The following is a 16,722-nucleotide window of genomic DNA, read 5'->3' as shown; positions in this document are numbered from 1 at the left end:
GCGGGGCCGGCGAGGAGTCCGGTCAGTGCACACGACTCCTGGGGCTGCCCCTCCCCGGCCATGCCCCGCGCGCGTCTCCGCGGCCCGCGTCCGCCGCCAAGGGTCCTCGCCCTCGGCCCGGCGCGTTCGCTCCAGCCCAGGGGCCAAGCCAGAGGCGGACGGGCCAAGGTGGGCGCCTTCACTCCCCGCCTCGGGCGCCCCTGAGGTGCCCAGCGACGAGGGCGCGAGGCCCCGGGGCGCAGCGGGGACGGCCCGGAGCGCCGCGAGAGGCCGCCGGGGGGCGCAGCGGGCCGCGCCGGGTAGGCGGCCGCGGGGGGGCTGGGGCGCGGGCGGGACGCGCGGAGGCGGGGCGGAGGCTTCCGCCGCCTCCTCCTCCCGGACCTCCTCAGCCTCCGCCTCCGCCTCCGCCTCCTCACCATCCGCCTTCTCCGCGCCCTCCTCTCGCAGCCACCGCCTCCGCCGGACGGAGGAGCCGGGAGTCCGCGGCGCCGACTCGGGGCTGCGGGATGGGGAGTTAGCGCCACGGCGGCGGCAGTGGCCGCGGCGCAACCGGCCGCCGCCCCCGGGCCCGTCCCGCCGGGGACGCCGGGCGCGGCCAGCCAGCCCCGGAGCCAGGCCCGCGGGCAGCGGCGGAGGCGGCGGCGGAGCTGGGTAGGTGGATGCGGCTGGAAGATGGCGCCCTCGGGCCCGGGCAGCGTCAGGCGGCGGTGCCGGCGGGTCCTGTACTGGATCCCCGTGGTGTTCATCAGCCTCCTGCTCGGCTGGTCCTACTACGCCTACGCCATCCAGCTGTGCATAGGTGAGTGCGCGCCCGCCCTCGCTCGGTCCTCCCCCCGCCCCCGGAGGGCCGGCCCGGCCACTCAGCGGCCTCTGCGCTCGCCCCTCGCCCCCTCCGCCGCCCACTCGACAGTCCCGGGACGACGGGACGCCGAGCGCGCGGCGCCGCGCGCCCGCTCTCCCCACCCCGGAGTCTGTCGCGCCCCGTGCGCCGCCAACTGGCTGTTTCTCGGCCGGCGCCGCGGCCGAAAACAACCTCGCGGCAGCCTCCCTCCACTCGCGCTACCGTCGCCTTCCCCTCGCAACTCTCCGGCTACGGTGTTACCTCCACCCGGACGCTCGCGCAGCCCAGCCACCCCCGCCCTCGGCAGGCCGGCACCCGGGACAACGGCGGTGTCCGCCGCCCCAGCCTCCGCCGAGGGGTGAGGCCCGGAGAGGCTGCGCTGGAGGCTGGAGGGCTCCGAGCTGGGCCCAGGATCTGAGCTGCGCCAGACCGGCGCGGGGGACGGTGGCCTCGCGTGTCAGAGCTGCCCGTTTCTGGTTGTCTTTAATCCACTTTTTAAAAATTTGTGACAGTCCGCAGGGGCGTTTTTGCTGCCTTTATGATCTTTGAGCGTTGCCAATTGGACACTTGATAGTGAAGTGGAGGTGGGTGGGTGGTCAGCTACTATAAAGTATTTTCGAAGATACATGCAGTACGCGAGACCGTAATTTACATGTTAGAATAATAGAAGGAAGAAAGGAGGCGACCATCTGATGTTTCTTCATCCGGAGAGCCAAGTGGCTCCAGTCCAAGTTTTAGGCTCCAGAATCGGTTGGATGGGGTATTTGCAGCGCTGAAGATGAGAAGAAAAAAAGTTGATTGCGCACGATTAGGGAATACAATTCTGTTTCTTAATGTAAGCCGGTTTCTACCTTAGAGGTTTTGTGAAAACTCATCTGTGTTATCAGAAAAGGTGATAAACCAGAGGATGACCTTTCCGCCAGTGACTTGTGAACGCTTTTTGTGTTTTGTGTTTTCGCCCTCCGGAGCATTAGCTTCCCGTGAGGCCAGGAGAAAGGTTAAACGGTGGCCTGTTTAGTTGAACCTTCTCAATTTAAGTGTTTTGCAAGCTGCAAGATTCAGTCATAGAATCTTCTCTGAAGCCATCTTACCTCAAAATGTTGCCCCTTGTGAGAAATAATAGGTGTCAGAATAATACACCAAAATAATTACTGGCAAAACTTTTAACAGAATTGAGACTAACTTCCCATTTCATGTAGTTTTAAAATTTGATATTATTACTATATTGTTTATTGAATTTAGAAACAATATTTCAGTACAAAAGTAGCTTTTTTAAAAAAAAGAAGGATTGGGTACCGAAATCATCAAGACAGTGCAACTGAGTATGTAGCATTCAAGTTATCAAAAATGTACAGGAAAAAATTTTCAGAAACGTACTTTTTGTATTAACTGTTAATATTAAAACAACTTGCCTTATTGAGGTATACTGAAATGTTACATAACTATTAGAAACGTTTGTTGTATTTCATTCCTTCTCTTAAAGAGAAGCAGTGAGCAGTTTCAATTACTGTAACTGGTGCAAAAGAGGAAAGTCTCAGAAGACCTCAGTTATCAAAACAGGCAATTTATTTGCCTACATTATCACATTAAGATAAGAAGCTTAGCCTGATGCAGTCTCATGCCCATCAGGAAGAAACACATGAAGGCTGGGAGAGCTTTTCTTCCCTTACAATTATCTCTGTCCCAGCTGAGTTCTACATAGTATGTCTTACCGTATTGAGTGGACAGGTGATGGGGGAGGAACTAAATGGAAAACCGCTGTTTTATCTGAATATTATTTATATATTTTTTATATATTTTTATTTTAATTTCTGTAAGTTTAAGATAAATCCAAAGTATCCATGAATTCCATATCACTATTTTAGTAAGTGAAAATTTGAGAGGGGAACGCCTCTTTTTAAACTGCCTAAGTGACATGGCCTGTTTTTGATACTTTCCCTGGAGATCAAAAGTGAAGTCTCATATCATTTCTCATCACTGCCTCCCTCACCTGGTACAATGCGTGTCATGTTGAAAGCAATAAATAGCCTTGAATAAACAACAAGAACAAAATAATTCAGAGGCAATCTCTCTGAAGTTGTCAGAAAGTAGTTTTTATATTAAAGCTATAGAAACAAGTTGTAAGTAATCGTATGAAACGTCTAGATCGTAGAGTCAAGAAGACAGAGAAAATTGAAAATGAATTTGATTCTAGACGCTGTGACAGTTTAGGAGGGGTAAGCTCTAAAAGCTTGGATAGCCTTGGTTGGGTGGGAAGTTGAAATTAACTGTACAGTTCCCTTACAGGCACTGGGAAAGGGGGCCACTGGTGTGGCAGGCACACAAAAGCAGGCTTCTCTCCTTTTCACAGACAAAGCAAAGAGGAATGCCAGCCTTCCCAACCCCCCAGCATTATTCGCATCTCTGACGGCCCTGCCCTTTGTGGATTCTGTTTCTCTTGGAAGTTGCTGTTTACCATCAGATTTTCCAAGTTTTACCCATAAAACATTGGCCAGGGTTGGGACCAGGGGATGGGGGTTGGGGGTTGGGAATTAGAGTGAGTAACAAACAGAATAGAAAAACAGGGCGGTTTACCCTGGCCTTCCTTCTGTATCTGCTGTCAGCAGAGATGACCCTGAATATAAATTACTTTGTGCCCTTTGCTGAATTAACTGCAGTTTAGGAGTAGTGCTTACCCTGGTATCCTTGGAAACTGGAGATAATGATTCTCATTACAGTTAGTTTCTATATTTAACGATGTGGATGTGTGTGGCTCTCTAGGCACTTTTTCAATTAGCATAATGTTTGCTTAGTGTTTGTATTTAGAAAAAATAAACTCATATCTCTTTTTGGAATATGTGTACATAAAAAATATACGGGATGTACATATATTGTATGAGAGTCAAGTATTTGGGGTTAGTTTCCTTCCTCGTCTACCAAAGAAGAGATAAAATAGAGCTGCTGCTATGTGTGCTCATTTCAGAACATGTTTATCTAGTTAATTGATTAACTGATCTCTTCTACTCCCTCCTTCTGCCTCCTACTACTCTCTCCACTCCAGCTTCTTTTGTGTCTTATCTGTCTTTGGATCCCTTTAATTACTAGTTAGCTCATTTTCCATAAAGTAAGATAAATTCAAAGGGTAAAATCTGTAAGGTGGGTAATTAGGATGCAGAACAGAGGGAATGACGGTAATCTGCAGGCGTGCTTGGTTCAGGGAACATACTAAGCATGGCGTATGTGTTTTCCAGATCCATTATGGCAGTCATTGTGTTAACTTTGTGGAATACGGTGACTGAAGTTTTCCCTTTTAAGTGCTAACATTTAAAGTTGTTTTAACTATTTTTATACCTTTTAATTTGATAATAATTTCAAAGTTACAGAAGAGTTTCAAGAATAGTACCAGAAAGCTCCACATACCCTTGTTTAATAATTTTGGTTTCCACTTTTCTAAAATGTATTCCTTCCCTGCCTTCACCTTAGGCAGGTGCCATGAAACATTTATTATTAAGTCGTGTGCTCATGTGGTTCTGAGTTTGCTTATGGATTTACTGAAGTCATTTCAGAGAATCATGAAGATTGCAAAGCTGAAAGATCATTTAGGCCAACTCTCTCTGGCATTTGTAGATGCAGACATTAAATGTCCAAGAGTTGCTACCAGTTCTATGTCCTTTTTCCAAATTAACCAATGTGACTTCAGCTTCTGTGGTACAAATGTTAAAATGTCTCCCTTTCCTTGCAAACCCCTCACCGAATCTCTCTAGTCCAATGAAGTCCTTTAGCAAGTTCATTAAACTTTATTGTTGTTGTTTAGTAAGAGTTAACACAGCTCTGAAAGTAAGGGAAACAGCCTTTATATAATGATTTCAGAATTTTCAAAGGGTTTATAGTTTGGGCCAGATAGTTACAACCACTCAACACTACTGTTGTAGCACAAAAGCAACTTTAGATAATTTAACAAATGGGTGTGACTGTGTTCCAATAAAACTTTATTTATAAAAATAGTCAGCAGGCCAGACGGCCCTTGGGCAGTAGATTGCTGACCCTGGATTATGTTAGAAGTTAGACCATTAGAATATTGGGGTTTTACTCATGGATTTGCAGTCTTTATTATTAATAAACACGTCTCAGAAATGACTGCAACCTCTTGTATTCCACAGTGATTATTGAAGATGTTCAAGAATTATAAGATTAGTCTACATACTTAGGGATCAGTTTAGGAGATAGAAAATTACGTTTTCCTTCTTTTAAGGATATCTTTAAGGATAAAACATATAAAACCTCATACGTGGATTCTGTTATGATCTACCATTAATTCAAGGCCATTGCATGTTCAAGGATGGAGACTGGATGGGGCTCTAAGTTGTTTTCCATCATGAAAGGAATTTGAGCCCCACAGAGAAAGAACTGTGTTTTTGTTATTGGTAAACTATCATTTTTTTAAATTATGCAGGACATTAAAACTTTTTTAGAAAAAACTGACGACAAACGATCTTGAGAATACAAGTGTTACAAGTCTATAATTATTAAAATAGTTTTAAATGACACAGAAAGCACATCCGTAGAAGATGTGCACATGCTGAATGTTTAATGCCTAAATGCTTAGAAATTATTTCTTGTTGACAGTTGATTTAAAATATATTAGTTCTTTAACTTTTCTTGATATTATCAAATACTTTCAAGATTTTTAATTGTCTAAATAGAGGGATAAGAACTCAACATTTCTTCAAATCTAAAATTCAAATGTATAAAATGTGATATACTCCAAATTCTTGACCTGTGTACCATTTGACTTTAATATAAATGGTCAGTGGGAAAGGAGGAAAAAAGCCTCTGCTTAATGCTTTCTTGGTTCCATTTAGTGTGTCAGAAAACTTTTTAATTTGTATATTGGACAATGCAGCATTACTGTTTGCTATTAAATCCTATCAGAGATGACATGACATAGGTAACGCAGTTACCATGGTACTTAGCATGCAGAGGTGCTCACTAAAAGTCGAATGAATTAATGTCTTTGATTTTTATGAAACAATTGTATAAAGTAAATAGGTAAGAGAAGAGGGTCTAGAAGTCCAAACTCAATTTAAAGTTTGTTGTGGAGAATAAAAGTTTACTTTCAAATGCTTACTGAGAATGCCGTGTCCATGCCATCAAATTAAATACTTGCTCAAGTGTTTCCAGTAGTTAAGCAGAAGCTGAAGGGATGGTTTCTTAAGTCAAGATAATTGTCTCTAGAGAAGGTGCATTTCTGCAAGGTTAGAAAGAGGCCAGCTTCAGAGGGGTTTGAGCAGGGTTCATTCAAAAGTGTTTATTGAACCTTTGTTATGTGCTAGGCACTTTTTCCCCACAGAGATGATTTAGAGGAGAACTGAATAGACATCTTTTCCTCACAGCTAAGGGGAAAAATTGCCTCTGGAAAAACAAAACAGAACACAACTGAAGCCTCCCTCCAGCTTGTGCATGAGGAGAAGGATTGGTAACTTTCAAAATGCGGCTCCCATGGCACAGGGGCAGGAAGGAGAAATGGAAAATGAACCTTCCCAGTCCTGGGAGCCTGGGAGTTGGTTGCTGTACCAGTGTTAAATCAGAATGATCAGTACAGCAGGTAAGAAGAGCTGATGGAGAGCACTTCACTAGTGATGACTGTCTAATCATGTTATCAATCTACCACATATAAATATCTCAGAGTGAGATTATGACCAGCAAGTTTTGCCTCAGCTACGTGCTACGTGGTTGTTTCAGTTGCCTCATTTCTTACCCAATGCTTGGGCAACTTTTACTGTGCTCTCAGCTTAGGGCCTGTGGCTTGGTGAGTAAATGTGAGAACTTTCTGAACACACCTCATTGAATCCATGGGAAGACTGGAGAACCTAGCTTAGAAAATGAGCAGAAACCAAGAGAAGGTGGGTGAAGCAGAGCTGACGTCATACCCTTGGAAGGAGCTGCCGCCCTGGTGGCCAGCCATCCCAAGCCCTGGAGCCATCCCAAGCCCTGTGACTCCATAAAGATGGTTCTGGGAGCATCAGCTGGCTGAGCTGTTGTTGTGCCCACATCCCAGGCAACAGGGTTTATTTAGCAAGAGCAGGTGTTGGATCTCTTTGGCCTCCGTGGTAGGAAGAAGTGCCAGGAGGACAAAAACCAAACAAACCAAGAAGACAAATATTCCAGAGATTAGTATAGATGGAGCGTTCTCAGTGAGAAGATTCTTAGTGGACTTTGTTTGCTTCGTTTGTTTTTCTTTTTCATCTTGATGGAAAATTTGTGGTTTTTCTTCTCAGAAAAATGGAACCAGGACTTACATGTTGTAATTTATACTGCTGATTTCATGCATTTTGACTGTTGTATCACATCGCTCAGCCTTCTTTCCTCTAGGAAGTGGTGAGTTCGTGGGTCCCCTGAGACTGCAACATTGTCATGACTGGAGAAATACTATCTCATCTTACTTGCAAAATGATAGATTTGCCATAGATTCTTAATGCTCTCCGTTGGGCAAACAGTTTTACAAAGATTGTTTAGAAAGATAGTCTTAATAGTATGTGGAAGCCTACGATTTTATATTACCATGTAGATATATACCAGAGAATTAATAATAAAAGCATAACATAATTGAATTAATTTCTTTAATCGTCCATTAAACATTGTTGAAATATTTTTCTCTAATTCTTTTAAGGGTAATTTTATGTTATCTTAATTGTTATCTCAGTCAAATGCTGAGAATGGAAAAGGGTGGAATTTGCAGGGCAGGGGGTGGGGTGAGGGCAGCTGGGAGGAAGTAGATGACCTGATTTCTTAAGAAGCATATGTTAGCAATAAAGTAACTGGCTATGATTGCCTGAAATTTTTCCGTTCAAAATTAAATCACATTTGAAACGTTTGTGTAGCATTTTTCCTAATTTGACTTTTCATCTGACTATGACTCTTAAATTCAATTTTAAATATTTGTGCCAGAAATGTTAAAAATCCATTTTTATTTGGGAGACACTGGAGCAAAACTATCTGCTGCATTTATCATCTTAGCGCTTCTCTGCACTCTAAAAAATGCATATTGATGGTAGTTCCTTTTAGATATGTTGTTGATTACATTTTTAAATGCAAATGAAAGAGAAGTGCTTTTACAGATCACTGAGCTTTATTTCTTTGCCAGTATTTCTCCATGGTATCCTGAAATTTCTCCTCATGTAGAGTGTCAGTTAAGCTTTCCTGCTATAAAGTATTTTGACCTCTGGATTTATTCACTAGCATCGCCACCCTAAAGGAACAGAATGGTCCAGATCAGTTCTTCAGTAAAATAAACGCCAAGCAATAATCAAAAAACCTTTTTCTCTACATCCTTTAAAACCAAGTACCCAAAGAGTACAATAGTTTCAAGGTAATTTGCTTATCTTCATGGTCATCTTATAATAGCAACAGTCCTTGTAAAAAGCAGCTCATGTATTTACAAGAACTTTATAGATTTATTTGATTATAACTAGGTGAAATTTGGCAGACCAGAATGCTTTGTAATGCCTATCTATTTTCTCATATATATAGATACAATTAAATTTCTGACTCTGTTTATTGCATTATGTAAAAAGTGGATTTTCACTGTATTTGAATGAGTATGTTTAGAATGAGGTGACTGAAAACCCAGACCAGACTGTGTCCCTGTGGTTTTGGGGGTCCAAAGGTCATCTCAGGAGAGGTAGTAGGTGGCTGAATCTGAAGTGTGGCTTTTCACCAAATTGGTAGGGATGTGAGAGATGGTGCAAGGTAAAGTACAGTCTCTGTAATGTCCATAAATTCACATTGGGAATATGGTAGTGGGAAAAACAGCCTGCTCCAAAACAGCTGATGCTGAGCCCTAATGAGAGACACCTGGTACCATTTACCGCCGGAGAAAAAGATTTCAGTGTTATAAACCTCAGACTGTAAGTCCCAAGCCTGCTCTGAATTGCAGGGACTAATTTGTGATCAGGGTTTTTACTTGGTGGCCAACTCCATGTGACATGTTGTAGGAAGAAAGACAGTAAGGGATTTATGTGCTTAACTATGACTAGTGATTATACAGGACACCTCCAGGGAGGTCCATTAATGTGAAGGGATGCAGGGCAGAGACCAGCTGGAATTAATCAAGGTTTTAATTATAGCATATTTTTAATGAAATGCAGCTTATTCCAGGACTAGGACATACTAAAAACTAAGATATGCACAACTGAGAGCTCTATGTAGGTTGGAGGGGGTGGAGAGCAGTGATTCATTTGGAGGCCCCCATAAACTTGCATTTTAGCAAGCAAGTTTAAAATCCAAGAATAGAATGCATTTCAAACCATCCATAATTTATTGAGTACCTCCCTAATTTGTTCATTCATTCAGAAATATTTGTTGGGCTTCCCTGGTGGCGCAGTGGTTGAGAGTCCGCCCGCTGATGCAGGGGACATGGGTTCGTGCCCCGGTCCGGGAAGATCCCACATGCCGCGGAGTGAGTGGGCCCGTGAGCCATGGCCGCTGAGCCTGCGCTTCCGGAGCCTGTGCTCCGCAACGGGAGAGGCCACAGCAGTGAGAGGCCCACGTACCGCAAAAAAAAAAAAAAAAAAAAAAAAAAAAATATATATATATATATATATATATATTAACGGCTCTTAGAGTTTACATTCTAGTTGGAGGATAGGAAGAACAAGAGACACAGTAGCTTATATAATGTGTTAGAGGCTCCTAAGTATCATGACAACAAAGCAAAAAAGCAGAGCAGAAATGATGGGGAATGCCAGTGGAAGTTTTCCTTTTTTAGTTTTTAGATCACCATAATAAGTCTAGTTGTCATCCGTCACCATTCAAAGATATTACATAATTACTGACTATATTCCCCACACTGTACTTTGCATACTCGTGACTCATTTATTTTGCAACTGGGAGTTTGGACCTCTTAATCTCCCCCATCTATTTCTCTCCTCCCCCCACCAACCTCCCCTCTATCTACCACTTGTTTGTTCTCTGTATCTAGAACTGTTTAGTTGTGTTGTTCATTTGTTTTGTTTTTTAGATGCTACATATAAGTGAAATCACATAGTATTTGTCTTTCTCTGTCTGATTTATTTCACTTAGCATAATGCACTCTAGGTCCATCCATGTTGCTCCAAATGGCAAGATTTCATTCTTTTTTTTGGCCAAGCTATATTCCATTGTATATATAGACCACATCTTTTTATCCATGCGTCTGTGTGTGTGTGTGTGTGTGTGTGTGTGTGGTGGGATGGTCAAGGAATTTAAGCAATGACTCAAAGATGCTGAGGGATTGAACCATGCTTGCACTGGGAAGAAATGCGTCTCAGGCGGAGGGAACCGTCAGTATGGAGGCCCTGAGGCAGGAGTGTGTGAGCATGTTAGAGGAGGAACAAGGTCATTTTGGCTGGAGGGGTGTGAGCAGGGGGAAGGGACGTAGGTGACAAGGTCAGAGAGGTGCAGAAAAGGTACAGATTATGGGACCTCATAGGCCATTGTGAGGATTTTGGCTTTACTTGGGGTGAAACGGGTCCGTGGCAGAGTGCTGAGTAGCACAGTGACGTGCTATGACTTACGTTTAAAGAGATCATCCTGGCTGCTGCGTACTCTGGGCTATCTACTTCATCAATCCAGGTGAGAAATGATGATCTGTCAGACCATGGTGGGGACAGTGGGAAGGGAGAGAGGTTGCCAGCTTCTGCATTTATTTTTAGAGACAACAGGATTTCCTGACAGACATTTGGGAGTTGTGAAAGAAAGGAAGGAGCCAGTCGATTCCAGTGTTTTAGCCTGAACAACTGGACGAATGGAAATGAGCTGAGATGCACAAGATGTAGGTAGAGCGGAGCTGGGTGGGGATAGGGTGACCGTAGATCAGCTGTGGTATGTGGACATGGAAGCAGAGATGCCGAGTGAGCAGTTGTGTAGATGAGTTTGGCATTGGGAAGAGAGTCTGGACGGGAGGAGTAAATTTGGGAGTCCTCAGCATTTAAATCGATTTAAAGACTTAACATCGGATACATTTGTCCCAACAAGAGAGTGAACGTAAATTGAGCAGAGACGAGGACCAAAGATGACCAGCACTGAGAGTTGAGGAGATGAGTAGGAACCAGCAAAGAAGACTGAGAAGGGATGACTAGTGAAGTGGAGGAAAACTAAGAGAATGTGGGGTCCTGAAGCCTGGGGAGGAGAAGGTGTCAAGGAGGAGGGAGCAATCGATGTTGACAGATAAGCTCATATGTTAAGTAAAATAAGGACTGAGAATTTAACAATGTGAGATTGAACTCTTGTTTTTTTTTTGCGGTACGTGGTCCTCTCACTGTTGACTCTCCCGTTGCGGAGCACAGGCTCCGGACACGCAGGCTCAGCGGCCATGGCTCACGGGCCCAGCCGCTCCGCGGCATGTGGGATCTTCCCGGACTGGGGCACGAACCCATGTCCCCTGCATCGGCGGGCGGACTCTCAACCACTGCGCCACCCGGGAAGCCCTGAACTCTTGTTTTAATTTATTACTGACTATGCTCTGAAGACCCCCGAATTTAATTTTAAAAGTTTTACCAAAATGAAACACATATACCAGTGTGTGAGTCGCTGGGATATCTGGATTCCTTCAATCCACATTAAAAAGACCTTATTCTATTAGACAAGCTTAACTTTCTTATTATCTGAAGATTACCTATAGAAAATTTCATGAGAGCAGTAACCATAACTGGTTACAGTAGTAACCCTGATGCCTGACAGAGTAGCATTCAAGACATACTTTTCTTAAATGAATGGATGCCCACTGAACTTGTTTTAATTGAGCCTTTTGTGATCGCAGTAGACATTTCAAGCTTCAAAGAACATGAATCCTTTATGAGAGACTTACTTGCTTAGCTTTTTATTATTTGATCACTCAGATGTTCATAAACGAGTTTGTAATATTTTTATGGTTTCAAATTATTATGGGCCAAGTTGTACCCTTCCCCCCCATTTCATATGTTGAAGTCCTAACCCCCAGTACCTCAGAACATGACTGTATTTGGAGATAGAGCCTTTAAAGAGGTAATTAAATTAAAATTAGGTCATTAGAATGAGTCATAATACCAGATGATTGGAGGAAATTTGGACACACCCATGTAGAGGGAAGACCATGTGAAGATACAAGAAGTCAGCCAAGGAGAGAGGCCTCGGAAGAAACCAAACCTGCTAAATCTTGATCTCAGATTTCTGGCCTCCACAATTGTGAGAAAACAAATTTCTGTCGTTTAAGGCACCCAGTCTGTGGTACTTTGTTATGGCAGCCCTAGTGAACTAATACACAAATATAATAATCAAATGCCTCTTTTTTCTTTCTTTCTGAATATTGAAATGTAATCATCTATAATAAGGATTTAGATGACAACATTAATTTTATAACCCATTTGAAAAGTTAAAAGATTAAGAACAATTTAGAATATGCAAAATATTTGCCCTAATATATACGTATAAAATAATCACTAAAAAAATGAGTGAAATGCATTTGCAGGAAGTGCTCAGACTTAGCCAGCATTGCCCAGAGATGCTACATTCCATTTTAAAAGTTTTCAGCTAACTAAAATCTCCCCTTATAATGCTAAAATTTTTACTCATTTTAGATTACAAAAAAGAAAGACTTTCTAAAATGTTCAACTCCCCCTTCCTTGCCCCAGCCTTCTTAAATAGAGTATGCTGTACGTAATTTAACTTTAATTTGAAGCTGTCAATCTGAGATGGCTACATGTATGCAGTTAATATCCAAAAATACCCAAGACCCTTGAAGTCTTTGGATTTTGCATTCATTCACTGAAAAAGGCCCAGGAGGTGTGGAATTTGTAATTTTGCCTAGGTGTTCTTCTGAATCTCAGACCCTGAGAATCTGGGAAGACTGATGAATGAACCACTTCAGTGGAAATGCCTAGCTAGACGTCTGCATCTCAACAAAGCTTTGTTTTTCTTTACTCACCACTTCTGAGCTTACTTTCTTGAAAAGATCAAACAACAAAAATCCTTCATTGTAGAAATAACCAGAGATGAGAAAGAAAACTTTAGCTACAGGTGAATATTAGTTTAATTTGTGGTTTGAGAATAGTCTCTGGAGCAGGTGATTTTTAAATGTTTTGATTGTGGTAAAATATACGTAGCATAAAATTTTGCCATTGTACCCATTTACCATTTTGACTGCGTTTTAAGTGTGCAGTTCAGTGACATTGAGTACATTCCCACTGCTGTGCAACCACCACCACCATCCACCTCCAGCCATTTTTAATCTTCCCCAGATGACACTCTGCATCCATTAAGCAATAACTCCCCATTCTCCTTTTCCCCCATCCCCTGGCACCCACCATTCTACTTTCTATGACTTTGACTATTCTAGGTATCTCATATGTGGAACCGTGTATTTGTCTTTCTGTGTCTGTTTATTTCACTTAAGCATATGTCTTTAAGGTTTATCCATGTTGTAGCATGCGTCAGAATTTCATTCCTAATCATCTATAATATTTCATTGTATTATATACCACATTTTGTTTATCTGTTCATTTGTTGGTGAACATTTTGGTTGTTTCCACCTTTTGGCTATTGTGTATAGTGCTGCTGTGAATATTCGTCTGCGAATACGTGTTCAAGTCTCTGATTTCAGTTCTTTGGGTATATACCCAGAAGTGGAATTGTTGGATTATATGGTAATTTTGTGTTTAATTTTTGAGGCCCGCCATGCTGTTTTCTTGGAGCAGGTGATTTTGATGGAACTGTGATTCCAGAGAAGCCTGTATATACCCTTGTAAACATATCTAAACTTGAAGATCTCTGGAAGTGTCTGTGAGGTCCATATTCAATGTCACTGGAGTAGTTTTTAACTACCTTGCCCTTTCACAGTGCAGCAGGAAAGCTGGTGGTCAGGGAATTGTGAGTAACTCCATTTTGCCCATGCAGTAGCTTTTTTCATTCGTAGGGACTGTGTCCCTCATGAGAACACCGGCCATCAGGTACGGCCAAGGCAGAAATGTTGAGAGCTGCTGGCCTACTGTACGTAGTCTAAAATTCAACAACAATTTTTGGGTAACCAGAGCACTAATGATAACTGGTGGAAATTTTATCTTTTTAAAGAGCAACATGTTGTGAGTTTAAATGGTACATATGCTGGGTAAACATGAGCTGGTGGCATGAGCTGGTGGGGAGAAGTCGAGGAAACATACCTGTGTCTGTGGATGCGTCAGTATCCCCCGGTGTTAATCATGAGCTAGGTCCTTATACACAGCACAGGCAGTGAACACAATTCATGAATGAATATCAGGGCATTTGTTTTGCCTGCAGATCTAGAGTAAGTGACCGTGGTTTCAGGAACAGAAAACAAAAATCAGCACATTAATTGGTGGAGAGATACAAGTAGGAAACATGAGATGCAACTCACACACGGAGCGGAGAAAGAGACTCAGTCCAAGTATTGATGACTGCCTTAGTTCTGTACACAATTGTGTAGAACTTCCTGTTTACATTAATGAATACATCTAGTTAGAATTAGGTGGTACTTGTGTACTAGTGTACTCTCATACTGTGCCTTAAGCAGTAGTAGGGCCCGTCTTTCATCTGTGACCTGCCAGTTTACAACTATGTCAAATTTGCTTCTGCTGCAACTGAATATAGGTACTATCACTGCAATTACTGTCCGGCGGGCTGTGCTAGTGCTGTTGGTAAATACAGTACAGAGTAAGGGTATGATTTGCTGCAAGTAAGAGGAACAAGGCATACTGTAATTCACGCTGAGATCAAAGAAAGATTGTGTGTGTGAGAAGTTTACTTCATGAATATATGACAGTGAAGTTATAAAAGAAAATACTGACTCACCCTTCAATACCCAGTACAGAAGGGTGAGTCAGTGAATAGTTTAATACCTTTGCATGTTTTAATAGATACTGCGACTCATTGCTCGACTGCAGTAATTACTGCTGGTGCTAATGTTGTTTTAAATCTTTTAATTCATCCCTTCAAGTGTGACACTGTAAATTCTATACTGATGAGCATCGTAAACACAAAGGTTGGAATTATAGCTTTGTACCTTTCTCTGGAGTACTATAGAAGTGTCAGATAATTTACATGAACCTAGAAATATTGGTTTAATTTTTAAATATGTTATATGTGCTCTGTTGTAAGTGCCCTGGTCATTTGGTACTCAACATGTAGCTGCTAATCCCGGGAGATAGTTTTAGAAGGTTATCTGTTTCCATGGAGAAGCACACAAGAAGCACTGATTTTTCTACTTAATAAATCAGAAAGCTAATGTTCGGTAGTGAAAAAAAAATTCTCTCAGTATTGTCCTCTGTGATAATTCTGAGTACACCAGGTAATAAGGGATTGATCTAATGACATTAAAAAATACACTACAAAAATTGTTTCCATCTGATCTTATATGTGTATTTTTAAACGCTGAAATAACCAAAATACAAGTGGGATTTTTGCTTACTACGAATAAATAAATACATATATAAGAAACATGAGTAGTTAACACTGAGCAAAATAATCATTAAGACCCTTCCAGTTCTAAAATTTGGGTTCTGACTAATGAGGGGGATGTTTTCAGGATTTAAAGTCTCTGCTTGACCTTCCCCCAATAGCAGACAAGCATTATTTGGGAACTGGGGAGAACTTTGCTGAAGGTGTATTGTCCACACCAACCTGCCTGATTCAGAGGAGTCGGTCATGCCTCTCAGGGCCAACCCAAAGAAGGGCATGTGGAATTGGAAAGGAAGGGGACTGGAGTTGAAAAGACCCAGGCATTGTTGGAACTTGAGTTGAGCTGTAGCCACGTGTGGAAGAGGGGGGGGGACCCGTACAATTCTGTCTAACAGGGTAAATAAACTCACCTGCCTTGAAATCTGTACAACTTGCTGGCACTGGGAATCTCCTCTATTTTAACTGAGACAGAGGGATTATAGGATTCCATTGAGTAAGTTTATAAGTGAGGGCACTAAGCCAGGGACCAGCCCTGAGATCAGTCCCTCATTTAACAGTACTGCTTAGTACACTCAGTGAGTCAGGGATTGTCTTTCTCTTTGCCAAGAGGAAAGTGGCAGTGAGTTTTCTCAGGGCCATAATAGTGAGACAAAATCTTCATTCCCCTTTCAAAACTACTGAATCAGAAGACCACACATCCCTAATGATTAAGTACAAACATTTGGTGTGTTCCCAGCCTTCAGTTGGGAAAGTCAGAGTTTACACCAAATGTTTCTGCAGAGCAGAGCTTAGGTATTGAGAACAATGATGTGGTCAAACTGCTAAAGAAGGGAGAGAGAGAGAGAGAGAAGAACTTCTAATTTGGAAAATTTTGATAGCGGTAGGAATTACAAATTCCCTTTCCAGGACAGATGTATGTTCCTTCACTCTTCATTGCCAGTTTCTACAAGTGAGGGATCTTCCTGTAAGGGAGTGTACCTGGGCTGTACTGACCTCAAGAATGATCTTTCCCTCTGCTACTGAGAAGGCAGGTCAGGAAGTCCCAGTCTCCTCTCCTAACCTTCTTCCATGCATAACCATCTCACTCTTACCCTTGGAACCTGGAGCTCTCTTCCTTCCCCACCTCTTGAATTGAGAACTCAGGAAAGCCAAGCTCTCAGCACTGAAATATAACCAAATATTTGAATTTTTTTGTGCCCAGAGTTTGTAAAATGACCTGTTTCCAGGTTATGTTTAGGTTGGTTGGTGGAGGAAGGGTGACAAAAAGAGGACGTCTTAAACCTTGATCTCCAAAACATCCCTCATCACAAGTAACAGGTAGCGGCCCAGGTGTTAAACACAGAGGGGCCACTGTGTGGGAGCAACCAGAGAAGGAACTGCCCAGGACAAAGAAGCCTGGAAGGGATATGCAGTTGGGGGTGCCAGATGTCACACATCCTGGGAGGGCAGGTGGAATCCTTGAAAGAGTTTTGGAG

The 16,722-nt window shown here is 42.7% G+C and overlaps 1 protein-coding gene across 3 annotated transcripts in view; it reads left to right on the top strand.

Moving 5' to 3' along the window:
- The first annotated feature begins 408 nt into the window (after window positions 1-408).
- The window catches only part of ZDHHC2 (zinc finger DHHC-type palmitoyltransferase 2), a 64,832-nt gene continuing 48,518 nt past the window's right edge, over window positions 409-16,722 (top strand). For 2 of the 3 annotated variants that reach the window (XM_060291400.2, XM_030831950.3), the window contains exon 1: window positions 409-799. In XM_060291400.2, coding sequence (XP_060147383.1) covers window positions 660-799 — 140 coding nt within the window. In that variant the 5' untranslated portion in view covers window positions 409-659. The remainder of the gene's footprint in view (window positions 800-16,722) is intronic. The other variant, XM_030831901.3, reaches the window with a different exon arrangement.

The sequence above is a fragment of the Globicephala melas genome, chromosome 21 (assembly GCF_963455315.2).
Source record: "Globicephala melas chromosome 21, mGloMel1.2, whole genome shotgun sequence".
In the NCBI taxonomy this organism is placed as follows: Eukaryota; Metazoa; Chordata; class Mammalia; order Artiodactyla; family Delphinidae; genus Globicephala; species Globicephala melas.
Note: the sequence above shows the minus strand (reverse complement) of the source record. Positions and strands in the feature narration are given on the sequence as shown.